At 40.7% G+C, this 27,589-nt stretch overlaps 1 protein-coding gene and 1 non-coding gene across 9 annotated transcripts in view; one reads left to right on the top strand and one right to left on the bottom strand.

Moving 5' to 3' along the window:
- LOC105496219 (CBFA2/RUNX1 partner transcriptional co-repressor 2) overlaps positions 1–27,589 on the top strand; it is a 163,747-nt gene that overhangs the window by 104,081 nt on the left and 32,077 nt on the right. For all 8 annotated transcript variants that reach the window (XM_011766410.3, XM_071079502.1, XM_011766408.3 and 5 more), the window contains exons 2-3: positions 17,213–17,356; positions 21,806–22,047. In XM_011766410.3, the coding sequence (XP_011764712.1) occupies positions 17,213–17,356; positions 21,806–22,047 (386 nt within the window). The remainder of the gene's footprint in view (positions 1–17,212; positions 17,357–21,805; positions 22,048–27,589) is intronic.
- On the bottom strand, positions 20,511–20,584 carry TRNAV-AAC (transfer RNA valine (anticodon AAC)). The gene has a single exon. It is a non-coding gene; the product is annotated as a tRNA-Val (tRNA).

Here is a 27,589-nt window from a genome sequence, read left to right as displayed (position 1 = left end):
TAATATGTTTAATTTAATATACTAAGAAATTTCAATATATAATCATTATAAAATTATTAATGAGCTTGTTGACATTCCTTTCCTTAGTGTTTGAAACTTGGAATCTGGCATGGTGGCTCACACTTGTAATCCCAGTGCTTTGTGAGGCCGAGGTGGCAGGATCACTTGAGGCCAGGAGTTTGAGACCAGCCTAGGCAACATAGTGAGACCCTGTCTCTAAAAAGAAAAATAATATAGAAAAATTAGCTGGATGTGTTGACATACACCTGTAGTTCCAGCTACTTAGGAGGCTGAGGTGGGAGGATCTCTTGAACCCAAGAGGTTCAGGCTGCAGTGAGCCTAGGTTATGCGACTGCTCTTCCAGCCTGGATGATGCTGTCTCGTCTTTCCCCCCCCCCCCCCCAAAAAAAAAAAAAAAAAAAGTCTGTAATACTTTCCTCCTGTGCACAAAAAGCTTCCAGAAAATAGTTAAAAGAAACCGTGAAACCCTAAGGTAATTTTTTAAAAGTACCTGTTGGCCCAAACAGAGGGCTTAATTAGTGAAAACTCTTAGAAACCAGATTGAGTTAAACACATCTAGCTTTGTTTTTTTTCTTGGCCCCCCCAAAGGCTATGCACATGCCCCAGGAATATACTTGTTCTTTCATTAGGCACAGTAAGATGGCTTTCTTCAAATATTTGAGAGTGGTAGGACCCCAGAAGAACTCTTACCAACTGATGGCCAGTGCCAAGATCTTATTTATCTAGCAGTGGCATATTTCATCTCTGCAGCAAGGCAAAGCCCTGGGTGCTAGAAGTTCCTTCACAGAACCTAGGTGTCAGTCAGTCATGGATATTGTGCTGTGGCTTCCCATAATAGAAGAAAGTTAGATCTTTGGTTCCTGCTACTCCTGAGCATGCAGTTTTGATTATTGTGGTTCTCCCATCTCAAAACAAAAGCCAGTGGGCTGACTGGGCCATTCTTTACGTTGGAGGAATATAAAAACTCAGGTTTTCAAATATTAAGGTACATTGAGCCAGGTGGAACCCAGGTTGTTTTAAAGATTGATGAGGGCGGGTGCAGTGGCTCATGCTTGTAATCCCAGCACTTTGGGAGGCTGAGGCAGGCAGATCACTTGAGGCCAGAAGTTCAAGACCAGCCTGGCCAACATGGTGAAACCCCATCTCTACTAAAAATAAAATAAAATAAAAATTAGCTGGGTGTGGTGGTAGGTACCTGTTAATCCCAGCTACTCAGGAGGCTAAGGTAGGAGAATCGCCTGAACCCAGGAGGCAGAGGTTGCAGTGAGCTGAGATCACACCATTGCACTCCAGCCTGGACAGCAAGAGTGAGACTCTCATCTCAAAAAAAAAAAAAAAAAAAAAGGTTGATGAATAGCTGGGCACAGTGGATCACACCTATAATTCCAGTGCTTTGGGAGGCCAAGACAGGTGGATCACTTGATGCCAGGTGTTCGAGACCAGCCTGGCCAACATGGTGGGTGGCCAACATGGAGGGTGGCATTATAATTAAAAAGAATGTTTTGAAGTCACAGTTAGCTTTGTGGTTACCTTACTACTTGAAAGACGAGACTGGCCACATACACCATTTCATTGGACAAACTTATTTTTACTTAATAGAATATAATTAAAATGCAAAAGTTAATAGCATTTTAAAGTTTAATAGTTTTCTTTGAGACAGAGACTCTCTGCTCTGTTTTGCTCCTCAGAGTAGTCTTCTTTTTTTTTTTTTTTTTTTTTTTGAGACGGAGTCTCGCTCTGTTGCCCAGGCTGGAGTGCAGTGGCTGGATCTCGGCTCACTGCAAGCTCCGCCTCCCGGGTTTACGCCATTCTCCTGCCTCAGCCTCCCAAGTAGCTGGGACTACAGGCGCCCGCCACCTCACCCGGCTAGTTTTTTGTATTTTTTTTTTTTAGTAGAGACGGGGTTTCACTGGGTTAGCCAGGATGGTCTCGATCTGCTGACCTCGTGATCCGCCTGTCTCGGCCTCCCAAAGTGCTGGGATTACAGGCTTGAGCCACCGCGCCCGGCCTCCTCAGAGTAGTCTTCTTAGTCTTCAGGTTTCTAAAATCTGATACTCTCCCATATCCATTCTCACGAACAGTTCTACATCCCAGTCGTTGGGGTCTCCTGTAAATCATGGTCATTCTGTGTTCATGCTGTCTCTATTTCCAAAAACCTTCCAAAATCTCTAGATACATTTAAATCTTCACCAACACACTTGGTCCAACATGTTGCTTTTATTTTCATTGTCTGTCACCATGCCTAGGGCACAGCAAACGAGTAGTGGATTGATAACAAGTGTCAGTTGATGAACATGAAAAAAATGACAAAGGCCGGGCACAGTGGCTTTTGCCTGTAATCCCAGCACTTTGGGAGGCTGAGGCGGGCAGATCACCTGATGTCAGGAGTTTGAGACCAGTCTGACCAACATGGTGAAACCCCATCTCTACTAAAAATACAAAAATTAGTCGGGTGTGGTAGCAGGTGCCTGTGATCCCGGCTACTTGGGAGACTGAGGCAGGAGAATCAGGAGAATCGCTTGAACCCAGGAGGCAGATAATTGAAGTAGGAGGATCACCTGAGCCCAGGAGGTCAAGGCTGCAGTGAGCTGTGATCATGCCACTGAACTCCAGCCTGGGAGACAGAATAAGACCCTATCTCAAAAAAAAAAAAAAAAAAAAAAAAAGATGCAATGGCTCATGCCTGCAATACTAACACTTTGGGGGGCCGAGGTGGGCAGATCACAAGGTCAAGAGATCGAGACCATCCTGGCCGATGTGGTGAAACCCTGTCTCTACTAAAAATACAAAAATTAGCTGGGCGTGGTGGTGTGCACCTGTAGTCCCAGCTACTCAGGAGGCTGAGGCTGGAGAATCACCTGAACCCAGGAGGCGGAGGTTGCAGTGAGTTGAGATCGGGCCACTGCACTCCAGCCTGGGTGACAGAGCGAGACTCCATCTCAAAAAAAAAAAATTTCAAGTATAAGATATTATTAGACAGCTATCCACCAGAAACGCATTAAGAATCATTATACCACTATGTGCTGAGGGTCTCTTCCAAAGATAATGATTTCAACATTAAAGATGTATTGTATTTGCCAACTCTGTTGATAACATTAATGCAAGTTAAAAACAGTAGCAACACAGCTGACCTGAAAATGTAAATAGGGAAAAGTGAAATATGGATTGTTGCTTCCCAGCTCCAGCAAATGTTTATTTAGAATAATATAGTTATCTACTCCAACTGCACACCATCTGTTTCAGGTCTCCACCAACTTAATATTTCTCACATGAACAGAAAAGACTTAAATTAAATTTGATTCGCATCTTGCCTTTGTATGGAAGCCACCCCTACCACAGTCAAGATCGACTGAATCCCAGCCTCTTAACGGTGTGTCACATTACTGCCTGGGCCACACATATTGCAGCCAAAGTCAGAGAACTCATAGAATCTGAGACTGATGGAGAATCAGCTAACTCTAGTCTTCTTGGCCAAACATAACCCTCACATTTTTTTTCTGAAGACGTAAAAACGCTATCAATTTCTCACACAGCTCGGCAATGGCTTTCCTATGGTTCAAAAAGCCAGGTCTCTTGGGTTCCAGCATTTGATACATCTGTGCTAAATATCTCTGGAACACAGGACCTTCTAGAAGAAATCTAGCAGTAGGCCGGGTGCGGTGGCTCATGCCTGTAATCCCAGCACTTTGGGAGGCCGAGGCGGGAGGATCACGAGGTCAAGAGATCAAGACCATTCCAGCTAACACAGTGAAACCCTGTCCATACTAAAAATACAAAAATTAGCCAGGTGTGGTGGGTGCCTGTAGTCCCAGCTACTCAGGAGACTGAGGCAGGAGAATTCCTCCAACCCAGGAGGCAGAGGTTGCAGTGAGGCAAGGTCGCGCCACTGCACTCTAGCCTGGGCAACAGAGCGAGACTCTGTCTCAAAAACAAAACAAAACAAAACAAAAAACAAGAAAGAAATATCGTAGCAGTAAATCCTGACAGTCCAGCTTTTAAATATATCACAATATGTCAGATCTCCCATCTCTACTGCTAGAATTTAGCCCCTGTTGTCTCTCTCTCTCCCTGAACTGCTGCATCTACCTCCTAACTATTCTTTCTGCTTCTGCTTTTAGCCCCTTCAGTCGATTCTTTACATAGTATCCAAAGTGCTGATTTAAAAGCCTAAAACAGACCTAAACTCTTGCCACAGACCTAAACTCTTCTAATGGCTTCCTATTGCTCTTACAATAAAATATAAACTCTTTACCTTGGCTTGAATGCCATGATCTACTCATGGCACGGTGCCTGGCCTACAGCACTTTTTAATCTGTTACTTTATTTGCCTTTTAACACCTCCCTTCCTCTGTTTTACAGATGAAGAAACCAAGGCTCTGGCGTGACTTGTCCAGGGTTCCGCAGTAGCTGATAAATTGGGAGAAAAATCAGGATTCACAGTCACAGTTTCATGCCCAGTTTTCTTTCTTCCACAATAGCCTACCTTTGACTATTCAAGAATATAAATTTCTAGCTAGTCTGGAATTTGGCTGTTTTGCCAAACTGACCTTTTCATCTCATCTTTTGTTGTATACAGCTTTTTATATTTACTGTATATTCTGTTTCAGCTACGAGACATTGAGTAATGAAAATTTTATATTAACTCTGTGCTGACTTAAGGTACTATAGCCACTGTATCTGTCCCAGTTAAGTTCTGGGTCAAGATCTGTGTGCAGTCTCTTAAATGTTAATATATCATTTGTTACACATAATATACTTGTTCTCACCTTCATTATACCTGTATTCTTAATGATACTTTGATGAAAGCAAGTTTTCAAATAAGTAAGTTTAAAAAGGTATTTTATTAATCATGGGTCTAATCATTATAATAACCTAAACAGCTAGCATGTATTCCTATGTTATTTGTATATTTAGTCTTGAAATCCACAGTGCTTACAGCCCAGTAGATTATACTCTTTACTTGGCTTCTGGTTTTCCCCCTTATTTCCTTGGCTTTTCTTTTTAAGTCTCCTTTTTTAGTTTCTTGTCTTTCATGATCTCTAAGAATTGAAATACCTGGAGATCTGTACCCACTTCCTCTAAGATACCTGTTCTCAGGCTTTCTATAGAATCTATATGCCATTAATTGAAAATATTTCATCACAACCTCAGACTTTCCCACCGTAGGCCTCAGCTCCATACTTTTATATCCAGCTGCTTATCCAGCATTTCTGTTAGAATATCTACTGAGCATTTTAAAGGTAATCCTGATCTTCAGTTGCTCTTCACCCATTTTCCTTTACCAGTTCCCTCTTCTCAGTAAATGGTAACTTTATCCTTCCAGTTGCTTAGGCTAAAAACCTCAAAATTGTTTCTTGACCTCTGTTTTTTTTCAGTCTCACTCTGTCAACCAGGCTAGAGTACAGTGGCACAATCACAGCTCACTGCAGCCTGAAACTCCTGGTCTGAAGGAGTCCTCCTGTCTGAGCCTCCCAATCAGCTGGAATTATAGGCAAGCACTCTCACACCTGGCTAATTTTTTTTAGTTTTAATTTTGTGGAGTCAGGGTCTTGCCATCTTGTCCAGGCTGGTCTCAAACTCTGGACTCAAGCCATCCTCCCACTCTCAGCCTCACAAAGTGCTGGGATTATGGATGTGAGCCTCTGTACCCGGCCTTTTGACCTCTATTTTGTATTTATTTTTGATTTATTTACTGCTGTCACCTCAGTAGTAGGAGACTTAGTAGTTACTCGAACATTTTTGAATAAATAGATGAAAAAATTCTAAGATTCAATTTAGGAAAAGTTACTCAAATTCCTTAATTTAACTGCATTCCACTAACCGGGGGCTAGGTTAAGACAGGGGTCCCCAACTCCCAGGCTGCATACTGGTATGGATCTGTGACCTGTTAGGAACTGTGCGGCACAGCAAGTGGTGAGCCAGCGCATTATTGCCTGACCTCTGCCTTCTGCCAGATCAGCCATGGCATTAGATTCTCATTAGGAGTGCAATCCCTATTGTTAACTGGACATGCGAGGGATCTAGGTTGCACACTCCTTATGAGAATCTAATGCCTGATGATCTGAGGTGGAACACTTTCATCCTGAAACCACTCCCTACCCCACCCCCGATTAGTGGAAAAATTATCTTCCATGAAAGAGAAATAAAATATTTATAATAGAAGTCTTTTCATCCGTAAGTACAATAGATTTTCTAATTATTAAGTCTCCTGCATTCTTTCCCTTCCCACACTCACTGAATCATGTCCTGCCAAAATTCATGTGTTGGAAGTCCTGATCCCTGATACCTCAGAATATGACCTTATTTGGAGATAGTGTCTTTGAAGAGATTATTGAGTTAAAATAAGGTCATTAGGGTGGATCCTAATCCATTATAACTGCTGTCCTAGTAAGAAGAGGAAATTTAGACACAGTTAGGTACATAGGAATACCATGTGAAGACACAGGGAGAAGACAGACAACTATAAGCAAAGGAGAGAAGCTTCAGAAGAAACCGACCTTGCCTACACCGTGATCTTAGACTTCTAGCTTCCAGAATTGGAAGTCTCCTTTTTTGTCTTTCCCAGCTACTTGGGAGGCTGAGGTAGGAGAATGGCGTGATCCCGGGAGGCAGAGCTTGCAGTGAGCCAAGATCGTGCCACTGCACTCCAGCCTGGGTGACAGAGCGAGACTCCATCTCAAAAAAAAAAAAAAAAAAAAGAAGCATTGATAGTGGACATCTTTATCTTCTTCTTTCTGAGTTGAAAGGAAATGTTTGTAATATTTCATCAATAAGTATGATATTTGGCTGGGCGCGACGGCTCACACCTGTAATCCCAACACTTTGGGTGGGAGGCCCAGGTGGACAAATCACCTGGGAGTTTGAGACCAGCCAGACCAACATGGAGAAACCCCTTTTCTATTAAAAATACAAAATTAGCCGGATGTGGTGGCGCATGCCTGTAATCTCAGCTACTCGGGAGGCTGAGACAGGAGAATTGCTTGAACCCAGGAGGTGAAAGTTGTGATGAGCCAAGATTGTGCCATTGCATTCCAGCCTGAGTAACAAGGGTGAAATTCTGTATCCCCCCCAAAAAAAAAAAAAGTGTGATAAAAAGTGTGATCGGCTGGGCGTGGTGGCTCATGCCTGTAATCCTAGCACTTTGGGAGACCGAGGCACGTGGATCACCCGAGGTCAGGAGTTTGAGACCAGCCTTGACAACATGGCGAAACCTTGTCTTCTACTAAATATACAAAAATTAGCTGGGCAAAAATTCCTGTAATCCCAGGAATGGTGGTGGGCACCTATAATCCCAGCTACTCTGGAGGCTGAGGCAGGAGAATCGCTTGAACCTGGGGGTCAGAGGTTGCAGTGAGCCAAGATTGTGCCACTGCAATTCAGCCTGGTCAAAAGAGTGAAACTTCATTCCCTCCAAAAAATAAAAAAAGTGTGACATTGTATATAGGTTTTTGGAAAAGACCATTTATCAGGTTAAGGAATTGGTCTATTTTTCCCCCCACCATTGTTGTATTTCACTGTGTACCAACATTAGAATCATTATATATAGAACATTTCTATCAGTATAAAAAATATAAACTAGGCAACACAGCAAGACCCTGTCTCTACAGAAAATTTGGAAAAAAAAAAATGCTGTACGTGATGGTGCGTGCCTGTAGTCCCAGCTACTTGAGAGGCTAAGATGGGAGAAACATTTGAGCCCAGAACTCAAGGCTGTAATGAGCCATGATTGCATCACTGGACTCCATCCTGGGCTACAGAGTGAGACCTGGTCCGAAGGAAAAAAAAATAATAAGATAGATTGTGCCCTCTAATACCCCTGCCTTTTTATATTCGGTTTCTTCCCATCGGTTCGAGGCAACCACTAATCTGCTTTCTGTAACTAGTTTTTCATGTCTGAAGTTTCACATGCATGGGATAATACAGTAGGTAGTTTTCTTAACATTTGGCATCTTTTATTTACTCTAACGCTTTTGACATTTATCTATGTTGCCTGGCTTATGTACCAGTAGTTTGTTCATTTGTTGATGTGTTAAAATTTGTGGTTTGTTGATGACTAGTATGTTGAGCATCTTAGCCATTTGTAAATAATTATTTTAGGAGTTATCTCTTCAAGTCTTTTTTTGCTCATTCTTAAAATTGGGTGGTTGTTATCAAGTTGTAAGAGATATTTATATATTCTGTGTATTTCCGTGTCTGAGGTTTCATGGCAGTGATAGAAGACAGAGAGGTCATAGGGAGGAAGTTAGTGTATTCATGAACCAAGTGATCCTTCGTAGGTATGTTAGTCATCTTTGAGGTTCTTCCAAAAACCAGGTAGACCTAAGAGATGTGCCAAAAGCTCTGTAGGTTCCCAGGAGTTTTATGCTTGTATGGTTGAGATCACTAGCTATGACATTTAGAGAGAGTGAGTTTGTGTATGTGTGTGTGTGTTAAAAAACTGAGTGAAAAAAGAATGTTTTATTCTCCAGACACTTAATTATCTGCCCCTTTTTAAATGAAGGTAGAATTACAGTATTATCTCCCCGTATTCTTCTTTTGTTCTGATATTTTGTTTCTGTAATCGGCATGTCCCTAATTTGGTTTAGGTACTCTCCCTGACTTTTACAGGTGTTACATGCTTTTCCCCCCAAAAAATGAAGATATCTTTTTTATTGTTGTAAAAGGAAGGAAAAAAAGCACCCTGAACAACATAGAAAGTTATTTTAGTTAGAAACTAAACAAGCCTACAACTGTCTTAGTCCCACCTCCCAAGATATGTACTTCTACCAATTTGTTGTATATCCTTTCTGGCTTCTACAAGTGTGTGTGTGTTCATGTTATTCTGTAGTTCCTTTATGTAATTGGGACCTTACTTTAATTTACTGAACTGGGATGGATAAAAATAAGACTAACCAAGAGTTGAGACTCTGTTGGAGAAGTGAAGGACATAATGAAAGTCATAGATGTCAGTTTTTTGTTTTTTGGTTTTTTTTGAGATGGAGTTTCCCGCTTGTCACCCAGGCTGGAGTGCAATGGCACGATTTCGGCTCACTGCGACTTCCTTTTTTAGTTCTTTGGTAGGTACTCGGCCTCCCAAGTAGCTGGGACCACAGGTGCGTGCCATTGTGCCCAGCTAATTCTTTTATTTTTTGATAAGACAGGGTCTCACTTTATTGCCCAGGCTGGTTTTCCAGCTTTTTAAATCAGTTATAGCAGAAGTCAGTAAACTGTGGCCCACTGTCGACCAGGCATGGTGGCTCATGACTGTAATCCCAGCACTTTGGGAGGCCTAGGCAGGTGGATAGCCTGAGCTCAGGAGTTTGAGACCAGCCTGGGCAACAGGGTGAAACTCTGTCTCTACTAAAATACAAAAAAATTAGCTAGGCTCAGTGGCATGTGACTGTAGTCCCAGCTACTTGGGAAGCTGAGGCAGGAGAATTGCTTGAACCTGGGAGGTAGAGGTTGCAGCGAGCAGAGATTGCACCACTGTAATCCAGCCTGGGCGACAGAGTGGGACTGTGTCTCAAAAAAAAAAAAAAAAAAAACAAGCAAACAAACAAACAAAAACTATGGCCCACTGTCCATTTTTGTAAATAAAGATTGATTGGAACACAGCCAAGCCCATTTATTTATATATTGTCTATAGTGTGCTACAGCAGAGCAAAAAAATATTTACTGTCTTGCCTTTGGCAGGAAAGTTTCCTGATTCCTGAGCTATAATAATGATAAATTAATTTTCCAGTATAAATATATAAACATTGAATGTAAAAGGTCCTTATAAAATACTTTCTGGTAATTCCCCACCCGCCCTTTTTTTTTTTTTTTTTGAGACAGAGCCTTACTCTGTTGCCGAGGCTGGAGTGCAATGGTGTGATCTTGGCTCACTGCAACCTCCACCTCCCATGTTCAAGCAATTCTCCTGCCACAGCCTCCCGAGTAGCTGGGTTTACAGGTGCCCACCACCACGCCTGGCTAATTTTTTTAATTTTTAGTAGGGACAGGGTTTCACCATGTTGGCCAGGTTGGTCTTCAACGCCTGACCTTGGGTGATCCACCCACCTCAACCTCCCAAAGTGCTGGGATTACAGGCGTGAGCCACTGTGCCTGACCTCTGGTAATTTCTTTCCTTTGAATCCTTATGTCTCCATTTTTGTTTGTCGTTATAAACAGTTGTTCCTGGCCATCTCAGCATATGAAGGCTGCATGTCATTAGGAAGTTGGATGTGTTGTCAGGTTTGTGGCAGAGTTACAAAGATGGTAAATGCTCATCATTAAGCATGTACTGTGTCCATAATCAGTTTAGCCAACTTTATAAGGCTATAAATGTAACAGTAATTTTGATGTTCCTTCCTCCATCTTTAGCAGGTTAGAATTATCAGTTTTGGAAAGTCTTTTTTTTTTTTTTTTTTTGGTGATGGAGTCTTGCTGTTGTCCAGGCTGAAGCACAGTGGCACCATTTCAACTCACTGCAACCTCCACCTTCCGGGTTCAAGCAGTTCTTCTGCCTCAGCCTCCTGAGTAGCTGGGATTACAGGTGCCCGCCACCATGCCCAGCTAATTTTTGTTTAGTAGAGATGGGGTTTCACCATATTGGCCAGGCTGGTCTTGAACTCCTGACCTCAGGTGATCCGCCTACCTTGGCCTCCCAATGTGCTGGGATTACAGGTGTGAGCCACTGCACCCGGCCTGGAAATTCTTATCATATGACAATTACACATTCAGAACATTTACCTGTCCTTGGCAGAGACTGAAGACAGACTATGGTCCAGGAAATCTTTTCCCTGATTTTTCCTTCTGCTGTGATACCACCTTTGGGGGCACTATTCAAACTATATCCCATGTGCTACCTGGAGAGCCCATGTAGCCTTTCTAACAAACACCTTAACATTGTGTTAAGACTTGCTTGGCCATCATACATGGTAATGTTTTTATTTCTTTATTTGCCCAGTACTGTATGTCTGTCTTTCCCATAAGTGAGGTCCCTCCCTGCCTTCATCTCTGAACTTCCCTAAGGCCTGGCAAATCCAGGACAGTCAAGTAGATTGGGATCTGGGATCCTCAAAATTCAGGACCAAATTATTGGAAATAATCCAATTGTTCATTGACAAGGGATTGTTTAAATGAACTATGGTACTTCTTCAAAGTGTATTATAATACTATTTTTAAAAATTGTGAAATTAAGAATTCCAAGACATATTGTGATGTTATAAAACACAATAATAGAACAAAAAAAATAAGGAACATTATAATTTGTATGTGGTGTAGATTAGTTGTCTGTTCGTACATAACAAACCATGGCAAAATTTCATGGCCTAAAATGATAAGCCTCCCCTCTCCTTTCTCTTAGTCTGATCCGCCCACCTCAGCCTCCCAAAGTGTTGGGATTACAGGCACGAGCCACCACGCCCAGCCTGAGAGTCTGATTTTTGGTGTTTTTTTTGTTTTTTTGTTTTTTTGTTTTGTTTTTGTTTTTGCTTGTTTGTTTTTAGACAAAGTCTTGCTCTGTCACCCAGACTGGAGTGCAGTGGCACGGTCTCGTTGCTCACTGCAACCTCTGCCTCTTGTGTTCAAGCAGTTCTTCTGCCTCAGCCTCCTGAGTAGCTGGGATTACAGGTGTGTGCCACCACGCTCAACTAATTTTTGTATTTTTAGTAGAGACAGGGTTTCACCCTGTTGGCCAGGCCGATCTTGAGCTCTTGGCCTCAGGTGATCCGCACACCTCAGCCTCCCAAAGCGCTGGGATTACAGGCGTGAGACACCGCGCTCGGCCTGGAGTCTGACTTTCTTTTTATAAAGCAATGGATTTAATGGCTTCCTTGGCCAGCTTCTTTGGAATGATCAGTGTTCCTGTCATTATAGGAAAGATCTCTATATGGATTTTGATTGATAGATCTAATATAGAAAGATCTATATTCTGCACATTTTCTCAGTGATAATAAACAGGAACACTTGACCAAATCTACCCCACACAGCGCAGATAACATCTCAAAAGTTCGGTAAACTGTTATTCTAATAGATTATTATTATTTTATTTTATTTTTGAGACAGAGTCTTACCCTGTCACCCAGGCTGGGGTACAGTGGTGTGATCACAGCTCACTGTAGCCTCGACTTCCTGGACTCAGTTGATCCTCCCATCCCAACCTCATGAGTAGCTGGGACCACAGGTGTGCGCCACCACATCCAGCTAGTTTTTTTTTTTTTTTTTGGAGAGATGAGGTCTCCCTGTGTTGGCCAGCCTGTTCTTAAACTCCTGGGCTCAAGCAATCCTCATGTCCTGCAATTCTCCTGTCTCAAGGTGGTGTGGATTACAGGCCTGAGCCATTGTGCCCAACCATCATTCTAATATATTTTAAAATCTGATTCAAGTAAAACATGTGAGAGTATCTGCTGTATACCCATCATTGTTATATCCATTATGGTACCCTTCATATAACCCTGTGTTGAATTATCCCCAGGGACAGATAAAGAAAATCACTGTCACATAACTAGTGAGTGATGGAGCATTCTTCACATCAGGCTCACCTTTTGCCTCAACATGCTTTCTCCTTGAGACCTATAAGTTTTTATTCTTTCCAGTCACTTAGGAGTAGCCTTTCTCTTCAGATAACCTCATTATATTTTATCTTGTATTTATACCTCTGCTCTTTGCCAATCTCTAATTTAAAAAAAAATAAAAAAGCAGTTTATAATGATTTGTAAATGCCCTTGTTTGTGGACAATTTACCATAGAAGATTCTTCTCAAATAGCATGTTTCTGAGATGTCTCAGTAATACAGTGGTTCCCCCTTACCCACAGGGAATACATTCCAAGACCCCCAGTGGATGCCTGAAACCATGGGAAGTATTGAACCCTACATACATTCTTTTTGAACTGTAACTGAACCCATATCATGCACTATGGCTGTAACGTTTGCTGTTTGAGATGCAGCAGCAAAACGAGCACAAACGTCTTTTTCCTTCTTAGAGTAGATGTCAGCAACTTCAGCATAGGAATTTTTTCTTTCCTTATGAAGTCAAGAACTTCCACCTTTTCACTTAGTACTTTATAGCTTCACTTTGGTATATCCAAATTGTCAACATCACTCCTCTTTTACTTTGGGGCCATTATTAAGTAATACCAGGGTTACTTGGCCACAAGCACTGCAACACCACGACAGTTCATCTGATGGTAACCAAGACGGCTACTAAGTGACTTATGGTCGGATAGTGTATACTCCGGACAAAGGGATAATTCACATCCTAGGTGGGATGGTGTGAGATTTCATCACAGTATTCAGTGCGGTGCTCAATTTAAAACTTATGAATTGTTTATTTCTGAAGTTTTCCATTTAATATTTTTGGACCTTGGTTGACAGTAGGTAATTGAAACTGTGGAAACTGAAACTGCAGATAAGAGGGAGAGTGCTGGGTGTTCTATGTTACTTTCCTGGGGAGCTACAGAATAGTTCTACTCTTTAGTTTAATCTTTGATTCTTTAAATTCCTATGTAGGAAAAAATATCACTGCCATCACACAGATAACTGTTTATTACTTTATTCTTTCATCTGTTTTCTGTTTTCACGATATCCTTAGCAAGTCGCGCACAGTGAAGAAATTATTCAGACGTACTTTCCTGTTTTGACTCATCAAATTCTTTGGCTTCCCATGGTTTAGGTGTTGAACCATAAGTCATTTTGGAGGTACATGTTGTAATATCTGGGTTTTATTTTTTAATATATACACACATATATATGCACACATGCATTTATTTGTAATACACACACATGTACAAATATATTCAGAATAATCAAAAGACAAACTCATGGGGTGACTAAATTGTCAGTTACTTTGAAATTATAATTGAGTTGGACCCTTATGGCAAAACCAAGGTTTATTTTGACTTCCTGGGACTAAATCTTTATGGCTGTTTGGTATTTTAAGCAATAGTGTTTATGGACTCAAGCCACAATTGAGGGAAAATAATTTTCTTCTTCTTGAACTGTATCTAAGGTTCTCCAAGATTGAAAAGAGTTCAACATATGGTTGATTCTTTCATGGGATCCAGTTAGAATGTAACACATAACTATCAGTTTCATAAAAATTCAAAAAGGAAGTCACCATTACTAGGATGACATAAAGGCATGTAATAGCCTTCTTCCTACAGGAACTTACTATGATCCTACTGTGACCCCAAGCAGAGGGTTAAAATGCCTACTTTGGAACATGCCCTTTCCCATCATCTGAGCAACTGCTGAATTTGTCACCTTGTAAACCACTTGGATAGATCTCATTACATGAAGGGCGTTCATGCCACCCAGCTTCCAACAAAAATACCACTTTACATTGTGCTTGGTGATTTTGCAGCTGTTAATTCTTGGATCATTCCATATAATATCTCTGAGGTTACATGGATAAATTGTTGATAGTATACCTATTTTCCACAGAAAACAGATGTTAATATTAACTTGGTCAAGGTCACATACCTAGTTAATAGTATGTCCAGAATTTGACACGAGGATTTCTGTCTTCTAATCATCATTCCTGTTTATTAAGCACCTTCTTTATCCCTTGCAGTGATTTAGGCATCATCTTTAATCATTACATGTTTCTTGACAGGAAGGTCTTACTGTCATTCATTTTACATATGTTGAAAATGAGGCCTAGAAAGGTGAAATGAATTGGAAATTCAATTGCGTTGTAACAGAATGAGAATTCAAACCGAATCTCTCAGTCTTTTCATACCTGTGCTTTTTCTGCTTCATTCACTTGAAACATGAAGAAAACACTAGTGTTGTAGATTTTGGGTGGTGAAATGAAAAGTATCAATCTGTAAACAGTTCTTTAGTGGCTGGGTTTGGCCCACTATCGAAGCTTTTGGTTGGTTAGAGCACAGAGTTCAGCATTCTGCAGTTGGACTGCTCTAACTTTTTTATGCTGCCAAGTGCTGAATGTTAAAACTCATCTCACTGCTAAGCCTTCCTCAAGCCTTTGGCACCCTTGCTATAGAGCCAGGTGGTCTGAAGAAAGGCTCCCTCTAGGTTGTTGCACACTGTACACAACACATTACAGTGCGAGACAACTGTCAGTTCCTTCCTTTCCTTCTCCCTACCCTTCCAGAAAGCTGGGGCCCAGATGGAAGAGCTGGAAATGTGTCAGCTGTTCTCTGAAGGGCATTGAGAAAATACTGTCAGGAAGAAAAGGCAAGCGCAACAGCTCATTAGTCCACTAATCAGACAGGACGACCATCAATTTCACAAAGAAAATGTCCTGAACAGAGAGATGGGAAGGGCTGGCACAATGTTGCCCACATGGTTCTGAGAACTGCACATTTTTGTCAGGGGATTTGTAACTTGGGGGCATTGCTTTCTTGATTGACTTTATTATATCCCTTTCCAAAGTGTGGCCACTGCAAACTGAAGCATAAAAAATGGTATTTGGAGATACTTTTCTTATTAAAAAGTGTCCCATCAATGCACAAAAATGTTCCTTGTTGCCAGGATCGTGAACACTCTTATAGGTATTGTCTTTATAGCTGTGCTATCACAGAAAGAAAACTTGGACTTAACCTTCTCATTTGAGCCTTTGCTGCCCATTTTTTGCACTTGAATTTGAATTCAGCAGTTATTGGAGAATGAACGCCTGGTACTTAAGTGAAAAGCTTAGAATTACTGTGAGGAACATAGCTCAATTTAAAGGTGATTATGGTAACTCTGGTCCTATTAACCAAGTGTGTAGCAAGTTCTCTTTGATAGGGAAAAATAACTTCTTAGATATGTTAGAATATTACTCGTTGGTATCGAGTCTGATTCCTGTTAGCTCAGACCTACCTAATTGTAGCATCATGAAGTTTACCTAATTTATCTTTCTGGAATTTTGTTGCCATTTAGTATTAACAAACAGCTGCCTATTATTAATTGTTCCCATAGATGAAGTAGCCTCTGCTTAATGTAGATCAGCTCTACTTTTCGTCTTTTTGAACAATATATAGCATGAATGACATTTACATGTTTGAGGTCAGAGAGGTTGACTCCCTCTTTTATCCTACTTGATGTAGTTGATATGTGTATATATATATAATTTAGTACATCATTATTAATGGTGGTTTTTTTTTTTTAAGACGGAGTCTTGCTCTGTCGCCCAGGCTAGAGTACAGTGCCATGATTTTGGCTTACTGCAACCTCTGCCTCCCAGGTTCAAGCGATTCTCCTGCCTCAACCTCCCCAGTAACTGGGATTACAGGCACCCACCACTACACCCAGCTAATTTTTATATTTTTAGTAAAGACAGGGTTTCACCACGTTGGCCAGGCTGATCTCAAACTCCTGACCTTAGGTGATCCACCCACCTCAGCCTCCCAAAGTGCTAGGATTACATGCATGAGTCACTGCACCAAGCCTATTAATATTGATTTATATACAACTGATTGTGATTTTCTTTTCATGTCATGCAGTTGAGGCCTAAGTCTAGATAGTTCCTATGTTAGCTTTTTCCCCCTCATAATTTAATTTATTTATAAGGAGAAGTTTAAAAAAAATGCATTTGAGGTAAACTATATTTGTAACCTGGTTTCTTCCTTTCTCAGCCACTATCTAGAGACTGCTTTCAGTTCATGTCACCTCTTGACATTGTTTCCTCGTTTTAGTTCCTAGAATTGAAGTAACAAAGTGCCACAAACTGAGTGGCTTAAGACAATAGAAATTTATTCTCTCACAGTTCAGAAAGCCAGAAGCCCAAAATTGAGGTATCAGAAAGGTTGATTCCTTCCCGGGGTTTCAGAGGACAAATGTGTCTCCTGCTCCCTCCTGGCTTGCTGGTTACTGGCACTCCTTGGCACTCCTCGGTGTATAGATGTGTCACTCCAGTCCCTGCCTCTGTCGCCACTTGGCGTGACTGTCCTCACATCGGCTTCCCTCTGTGTATGTCTCTGTGTCTGTGTCACGTCCCTTCTTTAGGGACACCATTCAGATTGGATTTAGAGCCCACTCAGACAATCTAGGATGATCTCCTCCTCTCAAGAATTTTAACTTAATGATATCTTCAAAGACCCTTTTGCCAAATCAGGTAACATTCACAGTTCCAGATGTTAGGACGTGGACATATCTTTTAGGGGGTCACTATTCAGCCTATTATACTAAGCAGTCCTCTAGGGAAATATGTTGGTATTTCAAATTGTTGTCTGTTTCTGCAACCTTTTAGAAAACCCTAACCTCCATTTCTCTGATTCTCTGCAGTTGGTCCTGAGAAAAGGGTGCCAGCAATGCCTGGATCGCCTGTGGAAGTGAAGATACAGTCCAGATCCTCACCTCCCACCATGCCACCCCTCCCACCAATAAATCCTGGAGGACCGAGACCAGTGTCCTTCACTCCTACTGCATGTGAGACCTCTTAGTTACTTATGTTTGTAGTTTAGAGTGACATTTGGATCTAAGTGACTGACTTGCATGAAGCCTTCCACATATATTACTCAATATTTTCAAAGTGCTATGAAAATATAGACACAGATATATAGTTTTGGTTGTTTCTTTTCTAAATTACTTATACCCTCTGAGAATAATACTTAGTTTATTTGGATATTTAGTTTTTTAAATATTTTGTTTTCATATTCTTTGGCTGGTAACTATTTTTATTTCTTTGACTCTAACAATAGTGAATTTAAATTATTATATTGCCATATGAGATTCAAAGTAAGTTTTCTAAAATTATGGAATTTGAAAAATGTTCCAATGCTGTCATGGTAAGACTTTTTACAAAAGAGAATATTTTTGTATTCATTTTCTAGGGCTTCCATAATGAAATACCACAGACTGGATTTATTTTTATTAACTTTTTATTTATTTTTATTAACTTTTAATTAACTTTTTATTTTTATTAACTTTTTTACAGTTCTGGAGTCAAGAATGTAAAGATCAAGGTGTTGGCAGGTTTGGTTTTACCTGGGCCTTGTAGAAGGTTGCCTTCTTGCTTGCGATACCCTCAATGGCCATTCCTCCATTTGTGTGCGTCCCTGGTGTCTCTTCCCCTGCCTTTAAGGATAATAATCGTATTGGATTAGGGACTATTTGTAATACCTCTTTTAACCTTAATGAATTCTTCAAAGTCTCTATCTTCAAATATAGTCATATTCTGAGGTACAAGGGGGTAAGACTTAAATGTATGAATTTGGCCAAGGCTCAGGCAGAATTCAGTCCATAGCCATTATGTTAGCTAATAATATATGTAACAAGATATTCAACTTCACTAACCATCAAGGAAATGCAAACTAACACCCAATACAGTACCATTATTCACCCACCAGGATGTTCAGAATGATACCAAGTTTTGATGAGGATGTAACTTGAATACTCATACAATGCTGGTTGGAGTGTAATTTAGTACATCTTTTGGAAATTGTTTGGCAGTTTGCACTAATGCTGAATTTCCACGTGCCCTGTAACTCAACAATTTCAGACCTGTGTATCTATAATCACCAAAAGAACCCCAAATAAACTTGTGCATACATGCACACAAGTGTGTTGATCTTCATTTGAGTTCTGCCTTTCCATGCACATGCTGCCACCCCCAGTTCACTTTGACACTCTGCACATCTTTTGCCTGTAAACCAAAATGTACTGCTATTTTTGGAATGCCCAAAGAGTGTCAGAGCACTGAGCTAGATGCTGTATGTATTGTTTCATTTAAATACCATTATACAAGCTTGCACACTGTCCTTGCTCAAAATTTTTTGGTTTGGGTGTTTATTGTTTTAAAAGGCAAGAGAAGAGAATGTAAGATGTACAGCTTTAATTGGAAGTTTATTATTTTCCCAAAACATTTGAATTGAGTAGCTGTTAACTGCAGCATTCAGTTTGAGCCAGAGTGAATAAAAAGAAGTATGATATCCCTTTTCTTAAATTCTAATATCTGTTAAACAGCCCAAGACATATATACTATCTTGAAAAGAAACAGATTTAAACCTCAGCCATCAATCAGATTTCAGGATACACCAATAGATATATGTATATACAAATTCAGCCCTTTTTGCTTCCATATTTGGCTGCTTGGCGGTGGTTGTGTTTCATTTCAGAAAATGTGATCATACATTTTTTACTGAAGAGACTAAGAAAAAGCCTTTCTATACATCAGAGTAGCCAAATGCATGGTAATGTGTTATTTTTATTGGTTCCTTCAAAAGGGAGTAACTTTCCTATGGCAGTTGACCTTTCTGTGAAAACAAAGAAATGGCAGACTATTGCAACTAATTTTCTAGATTGCTGAGGTTGAGTGTTCAACTTTCCTTTCTGTAGCTTTACTAATTTCCTCTAGTGGAAGACACAAGAAAATTCACCCCTTTTCTCAGGCCGTTAGTCTTTTATGCGTGAATCATTCAGTAGCATTTTCCTAAACACTTAACCCTTTGCTAGCAAATGAACAAAGCAAAAATATACACTGTTTACACAGCTTATAAAACTTAAGTGTGCACGTATGTTTTGTGTATTGTATTATTAATAAGTGAACATCTATTGAGGCAACACAAATACAGAAATAAACAAGCATAGGCCAGGCGCAGTGGCTCACTCCTGTAATCCTAACACTTTGGGAGGCCAAGGAGGGCAGATCACTTGAGGTCAGGAGTTTGAGACCAGCCTGGCCAACATGGTGAAACCCTGTCTCTACTAAAAATCCAAAAAATTAGCTGGGTGTGGTAGCGCACACCTATAATCCCAACTACTCAGGAGGCTGAGGAAGGAGAATCACTTGAACCCAGGAGACGGAGGTTGCAGTGAGCCAAGATCACACCACTGCACTCCAGCCTGGGCAGCAGAGCAAGACTCTCTCTCAAAGTAAAATAGTGGAAGCATGCATATGCACATAGGCAGCACAGAGATGTAGTGAATCCACTAAGGTTACCTTCAAGTGGAGCAGCAGCAGCAGCATGTGTCAAGGAATGCTCCTTAACAAAGATGATACCTGAACTGTGTGGGATGAAGAAGAGCTTGCCCGGTCAAATTTGAATAAGGTTCAGTGTAAGAAGAGGGAACAGAGATAGTTAACTGACTGTGACTGGCCTAGAGGAAGTAAAAGGGAAGTGGAAGATTTTTTATGATAATAAGTTTGTTTTTGGCAAAATATGATTAAATGTCATTTTTCTAAGCTAGGTAAAGATTAAATGATTGGCTCTTTAAACATTGCTTATGTCTTTTTTTTTTTTTTTTTTTTTTTTTGAGACGGAGTCTCGCTCTGTCACCCAGGCTGGAGTGCAGTGGCTGGATCTCAGCTCACTGCAAGCTCCGCCTCCCGGGTTCACGCCATTCTCCGGCCTCAGCCTCCCGAGTAGCTGGGACTACAGGCGCCCGCCACCTCGCCCGGCTAGTTTTTTTTTTTTTGTATTTCTTAATAGAGACGGGGTTTCACCGTGTTAGCCAGGATGGTCTCGATCTCCTGACCTCGTGATCCACCCGTCTCGGCCTCCCAAAGTGCTGGGATTACAGGCTTGAGCCACCGCGCCCGGCCAAGAAACTTTTTTAAGCTGGAAGGAAAACTTCGCTTTGCTGTTTCCGCCCGGTTTCGAACCGGGGACCTTTACGCGTGTTAGGCGAACGTGATAACCACTACACTACGGAAATCGACTGCTTATGTCTTAAATTGTTTCTTATGTTTTTAGATACAGTTTCACTATTTTAGTTTTTTAAGGCTGGATATGATTAAGTGAAAGCAGAATGACACTTAGGTACTAGATAATTTAGATTTTTACTTAATGCCAACATGAACGTAGCTCAATGCCAGGCACAGTGGCTCATGCCTGTAATCCCAGCCTTTGGGAGGCCAAGGCAGGAGGATCGCTTGAGCCCAGAAGTTTGAGACTAGCCTGGGCAATATAATGAGACTCCCTTATCTACAAAAAATTTTTAAAAAGAAATTAACTGTGCATGGTGGCATGTGACTGTAGTCCCAGCAACTCAGGAGGCTGAGGTGGGAGGACACCTGAGTCCAGGAGGTCGAGGCTGCAATGGGCCAAGATAGTGCTGCTGCGCTTCGGCTTGGATGACAGAATGAGACCCTGCCTCAAAAAAACAAAACCGTAGCTCTAGGGTTGTTTTCCAAATTAAAATTTTCAAGAAATGACTATTAAGAACTAAATAGGAAAACTGTAATTAATCACATGTAGTATAATTTCAGCAAAAATGTAGGATGGGAGTGTCCTGCATGGAATCAGGAAGATGCTTTATTGAATGGCCAAGGGTTTGGCAGTATTAATCTAGCACCGTTAAGGCAGACAGTAACTGGCTCTAATGGACATGAGTATTCTGGATGGCCAAAGAAATAGGTACCTTATTGTAGGAATAAGTCCTTAAATCAGTAGGCCTAAAAAATATCCCTCATATTATCATAACTTTCTTCTGGTGTCTTGCTCACATACTACCTTCTGATTGACTGCCTAGTGTTTTGGGGCCCTTGAAATTGGGAAGGAGATGCGATGTAAAAGATGGGCATGAGTATCCTGTCACTGGAAAGATCTATTGGTCCAGACCCATCTCAAGCACTACCTGTTGCAGGAAGTCTTTCTTAAAACTACCCACCCCTGCCCATGGCACCTGTAGAGTTAGATGTCGCTTCTTATTGCTCTCGGAGCACTCTGCTTTCTTTTTAACACTCCACTGTTACTCTGTTACCATTTTTATCTGACAGCAATCTCATTGAGGACAGAACCAGTTTTGCATACTTTTATAACATGTACTTTACAAAATTCAAATGAACAAATGAAGGAGAACACAAACAAGAAAAAATGAACAAACGTCCCCTTGTTTTGCACGTAACCTGAGTCTTTCATTTTGGCTTTCTTTTAGTAAGCAATGGAATCAACCATTCTCCTCCTACCCTGAATGGCGCCCCATCACCACCACAGAGATTCAGCAATGGTCCTGCCTCCTCCACATCATCTGCACTCACAAATCAGCAGTTGCCAGCCACCTGTGGTGCTCGACAGCTCAGCAAGTTGAAACGCTTTCTTACCACTCTGCAACAGTTTGGAAATGACATCTCCCCTGAGATTGGGGAGAAGGTGCGGACTCTTGTTCTTGCACTGGTGGTAAGTACAACCTCACTGTTGTTCTCAGCTGCCCGAGTATGTGGTTCAGGTCCAAAGCCAGCAGAGAAGTTCTAGATATATCTGCTCATTTTCAAACCCATAGTAAGATGGCAAACGCTACAGACTAGACTAGTTATTGAATAATTTGTATAAAACTGTTTAAATATAGGTTTTTTTCCTTCTTTCTTTCTTTTTGAGACAGGGTCTCACTCTGTCACCTAGCCTGGAGGAAGATGGTACGAACACAGCTCACTTCAGCCTTGACCTTCCAGGTTTAAGCAATTGTCTTGCCACAGCCTCCTGAGTAGTTGGGACTACATGTGCATGCCACCATGCCCAGCTAATTTTTATATTTTTGTAGAGACGGAATCTCCCTATCTTGTCAGGCTGGTCTCAAACTCCTAGCCTCAAGCAGTCTGCCTGCCTCAGCTTCCCAAAGTGCTGGGATTACAGATGTGATGTTTAATTGTAGATTTTATATCAATGCTTATCAGATAAACAATCGATAATGTTTACTTGTTATTTAAGATGTTGATTTAATTCCAATAAGCAACTTTGGATTTTTCTTAAAACTGGTCTCAACAGGCCCACTGGTGTCCAATCAAGTTAAAAACAACAAGGTTTTGTAATTTAATATATTCAGTGCTTAGTGCATTGTTTCCAAACCAAGGAGAGTAGAGAAGTAGCAAGTTTAATTTTCAAAACAATGATTTCTAAAATTACAAGTTATATGGCCTAAATAAATAGTATCAAAGGGATTGCATTGTTCAGCTCCTTGTGCATATAAACTTGCTTAAGAATTTGCAAGGTACACGCAATTTTTCTTTCTTTCTATACTGCACGTGGTGAACCTGTGGCATAAAGGAGTGATTTTCTGATATCGACAACTGGGTGGGGTTTTATTCTCAGTGTTTATAGGGGAAGTACTGCCAGTTCCCAATGTTTCTAATTGAATTCTTTAAGATTTACCTCCAGTAAAAGCATTCTGTGCTCCTTTGTATATGTTAACCCCTTTATATGGGATAGAAAGATGAATCACAGCACTAATCCTTGAAGCTGCAGCTCTCTAAGTGTAAATCTAGGGACCCCGAAGATTCTCCAGGATCCTTTCTGGAGATCCAGAAGGTGAAAACTATTTTCATAATATAGCAGTAGACTAAATGCAAAAGTAGACAGAATACAACTGGCTTCTATTATGCTAGATATTAAAGAGACTTTCTATTATGCTACATATTAAAGAGACTGACAAAATGATAAAACAGTGCTATTCTTCTTACTGCATTTCTTTTGGAAAATTACAGATATTAAAAATCACACCTCAGTCTGAACCAGTATAGTTATTTTTTATTTTAATTAAATTCTCAACTTTAATTTCTGATATGGTAATGTCAATAAATGTAATCCATATAAATCAGAGCAATTCTGAGACCAAACAGTTTAACAATTACTGCCTTAAAAAATTTATTAGTCTAAGGCTGGGTGTGGTGGCTCACGCCTGCAATTCTAGCACTTTGGGAAGCCAAGGTGGGAGGATTGCTTGGATGCAGGAGTTCAAGACCAGCCTGGGTACATAGTGAGACTGTCTCTACAAAACGATTTTTTAAAAGTTAGCTGAGTATAGTGGCACATGCCTATGGTCCTAGCTACTCAGTAGGCTGAGGTGGGAGGATTCCTTGGGCCCAGGAAAACTGTGTTTGCACCACTGCACTTCCAGCCTAGGTGACAGAGTGAGACCCTATCTCAAAACATGAATTAAAAAAATTTCTCAGTCTATTATGAAAGGAACAACTTTCATACAAGGCAAAATGCAATAAATGACTTTTTCGTCATTTGTGAGGTTTAGTCCTTATTACGTTTGACTATAGTTTATTTTCATTGCTATATAGTGTCATATCATAGGAATACCCCCACAATTTATACCTTTACATATAAGTCATTTGTAATTTGGGCCAGTTTTGGGGTCTCCAGCATCAACCCCATGTTTGGAGATTTGCCAGAAGGAGTCACAGGACTTCACATACAGTTCTGCTCACAGCTAAGCTCTATTACGGAGGCATAGTAAGGAGAACATAGTGAGATCATAGAACAGAGACACAGGTGGAGTCTGGAGGAACCCATCTGCAGGTTTCCTTATGCTTTCTCCCTCTCCTGAATGGTAACAGAGCTCCCTTTCCTTAGCAACGAAAATACAGCAACATACATGCAATGTTTCTGTCAAGGGAAGCCTATTACAGACTCAACGCCAAGGTTTTTGTTGGGGCCTGGTCACATAGGCACTCTTGCCTAGCACCTGCCAAATTTTACCCTCTTAGAAGGAAAACTCATGTTTAGCATGAACCATACTGTTCTCAGAACCACTCTACACATGGTCACCCTTATCAGTTAGGGAAGTTTAGTTCTTTTTTATTTTAAACCTGTTTATTCCTCAAATTTTAGACTACTATAGAAAAATCTTACTGGATCCAGAATAAGGTCATTGGAGTTAAATGTCAAAATGAGCTTGAACATAATTGGAAACAAAGCAGACATCAAAATGTTATGATGATTCCAGCAGCAAATTACTTTAAGTATTATCTATTCTTAAAAATAATTTCAAGCCTAAAAGTAAAAATGTCAAAAATTCATTTGTGGTGGGCGTATCACGAGGTCAGGAGATCGAGATCATCCTGGCTAACACGGTGAAACCCCATCTCTGTTAAAATTACAAAAAATTAGGCTGTAGTCCCAGCTACTCAGGAGGGAGGCTGAGGCAGGAGAATGGCGTGAACCCGGGAAGCAGAGCTTGCAGGGAGCCGAGATTGCACCACTGCATTCCAGCCTGGGCTACAGAGCAAGACTCCATCTCAAAAAAAAAAAAAAAAGAAAGAAAAGAAATCATTTGCCAAAAAAAATTGAATTTTTTTTAGTTATGAAAAGTATATGTAGGTGTGTCCAATTATTTATTTTAAATGGCCACACTTGGGTTAACTGTTTTTTTCCATAGTAAAATATACATTATAGAAGTACACAGTTCAGTGGTCTTAAGTACATTCATATTGTTTTTCCTGTTCACCATGTGTCCCTGTTCGCCATTGTGTACTTAGAGCCTATGAGCATCACAGGGTTAAGGAATTTATACAATTGCTTTTTTTGAATTATGATGAAATTTACTATATTAACTATTTTTAGGTTTACAGTTTAGTGACAATAAGTATATTCATATTATTATACAACCATCATCACCATCCATTTCCAAAACTTTTCATCTTGCAAAATTGCACCAATTAAACAATAACACCCCATTCCCCTCTGTCCCTAGACCCTGGCAATTACCAGTCTACTTTCTGTCTCTATGGATTTAACTACTCTAAGTACCTCATAAAAGTAGAATCATACAGTATTTGTCTTTTTGTGACTAGCCTATTTCACTTAGCTTAATGTCCTCAGGGTTTATCCATGTCATAGCATATGTCAGAATTTCCTTCCTTTTTAAGGCTAAATAATATTTCATTTTATGTCTATATCACATTTTATTGATCTGTTAATCCCTCAATGGACATTTGGGTTGCTGCCACCTCTTGAGTTAAGAAAAGTTTTATATCAGTGTAGGAAACTGTTTACCATCCGGGGTCCTCGATGCCAGCCAATGGTCCAACCTTATAAGCAGGCCTTTCTAAGGCTAGCAGTTTTAGGCCTACTAGGTTAACTCATTTAGTACATTTTAGGGCCATTACAAATAATGTTCCTATGAACATTCTTTCTTTCTTTCTTTTTTTTTTTTTTTTTTTTTTTTTTTGAGACGGAGTCTTGCGCTGTCGCCCAGGCTGGAGTGCAGTGGCCGGATCTCAGCTCACTGCAAGCTCCGCCTCCCAGGTTCACGCCATTCTCCTGCCTCAGCCTCCCGAGTAGCTGGGACTACAGGCGCCCGCCACCTCGCCCGGCTAGTTTTTTGTATTTTTTAGTAGAGACGGGGTTTCACCGTGTTAGCCAGGATGGTCTCGATCTCCTGACCTCGTGATCCGCCCGTCTCGGCCTCCCAAAGTGCTGGGATTACAGGCTTGAGCCACCGCGCCCGGCCCCTATGAACATTCTTACACATGTGTGGAAGCATCGCATGCAACAGTGGAATTGTGGTTTCATATGTGTGGTGGTGTGTTCCTGTAGTCACAGCTACTCAGGAGGCTGAGGCAGGAGGATCACTTGGGCCCAGGAGTTTGAGGCCAGCCTGGGTAACATAGCCAGATCCCCATCTCTAAAAATAAGGGCCACATAATTTAGTAGCTGGAGTTCACCTGTCTGCATTCTGTGTCCATGGTGTATAAGAAGTAAAGTACTGAGAGTCCCTAACTATACCAGGAAGCAAGCACGGGCAGTTTCCACTTCAAGGTAATGGTAAATGTTTTGTGCTTCACTTACTTATTTGGAGAATGTACTTTCTGGAGGATAGTTTGGCAATGTTTCTGGTACCATTCATCCTAAGAAAATAGTAAACAATATACACCAAGATAATCAGTTCAACATTAAGTACCCCCTCCCCCATTGAAGCTAACTAAAAGGTCTGTAAAACCCTGAGTAAAGTACAATTTATCTGTTATGGAATAGGATATTATCATTATCATAATCAAGTCTCATTCTGGTTCAGAGGGAAGGTAGAAAGACAAACTTCTTCCTATTCCCCCTGATAAATAGCAAAAAGCCATGGACATTACATATAAAACAAAAATAATTAGACTCTTCGCCAAGTGTGGTGGAGTGCGTCTGTAGTCCCAGCTACTTAGGAGGCTGAGGCAGGTGGATTGTGAGCCTGGGGGACAGAGCAAGACCCATCTTTTTTTTGTTTTTGTTTAAATGGCCCAACCTTACAAGCAGGCCTTTTTTTAAAAAAAAAAAAAAAGACTCTTAAAGGTAGAGAGAAGACAGCAGATTCACTCGTGGGACCTAAGGGACTACATAAGCAGTGAGTTCCCGAGGTTTTCTGTTTTTCTGATATATACCAGACCAGGGTATGCAGAAAATGTTAAGAGTTTAAGAGTGAAAATATAGATAAATAAATAAACTTTCCTTAGCTGGCACAGTGGAGTATGCCTATAGTCTCAGCTACTCAGGAAGTTGAGGCAGTAGGATCACTTAAGCCCAGGAGTTCGAGGCTGCTGTGAGCCATGATCACACCACTGTACTCCTGCCTGGGTGACAGAGCAATACTCCACCTCTGTAGGTAGGTAGGTAGGTAGGTAGGTAGGTAGATACATACATACATGCATACATACATACATAGGTAACTAGCTAACTAACTTTCCTTCTCCTGAGTTTTCTAAATTATGTTTGGCATTGGCAGCAAAAATTACTTTGCCTGATATGGTTGTCAGTATATGTAGAGGAAATAATTGCCAATTTTTATTATAAACCAGGAGGATAAAGATAGACAAGGTTTCTATATTTCTATACTTTGGTCAGTGGTGGTTACATGAAAATACACATATGGCAAAATGGTATAGAACTATAAGTACGTTGTACCAATGTTAGTTTCCTACTTTTGAGATTGTAACCCTTTGGGAGGCCAAGT

Source organism: Macaca nemestrina, chromosome 15 (assembly GCF_043159975.1).
Source record: "Macaca nemestrina isolate mMacNem1 chromosome 15, mMacNem.hap1, whole genome shotgun sequence".
In the NCBI taxonomy this organism is placed as follows: Eukaryota; Metazoa; Chordata; class Mammalia; order Primates; family Cercopithecidae; genus Macaca; species Macaca nemestrina.
The sequence above is the reverse complement of the archived record's forward strand: the minus strand, read 5'-3'. Positions and strand labels throughout refer to the sequence as shown.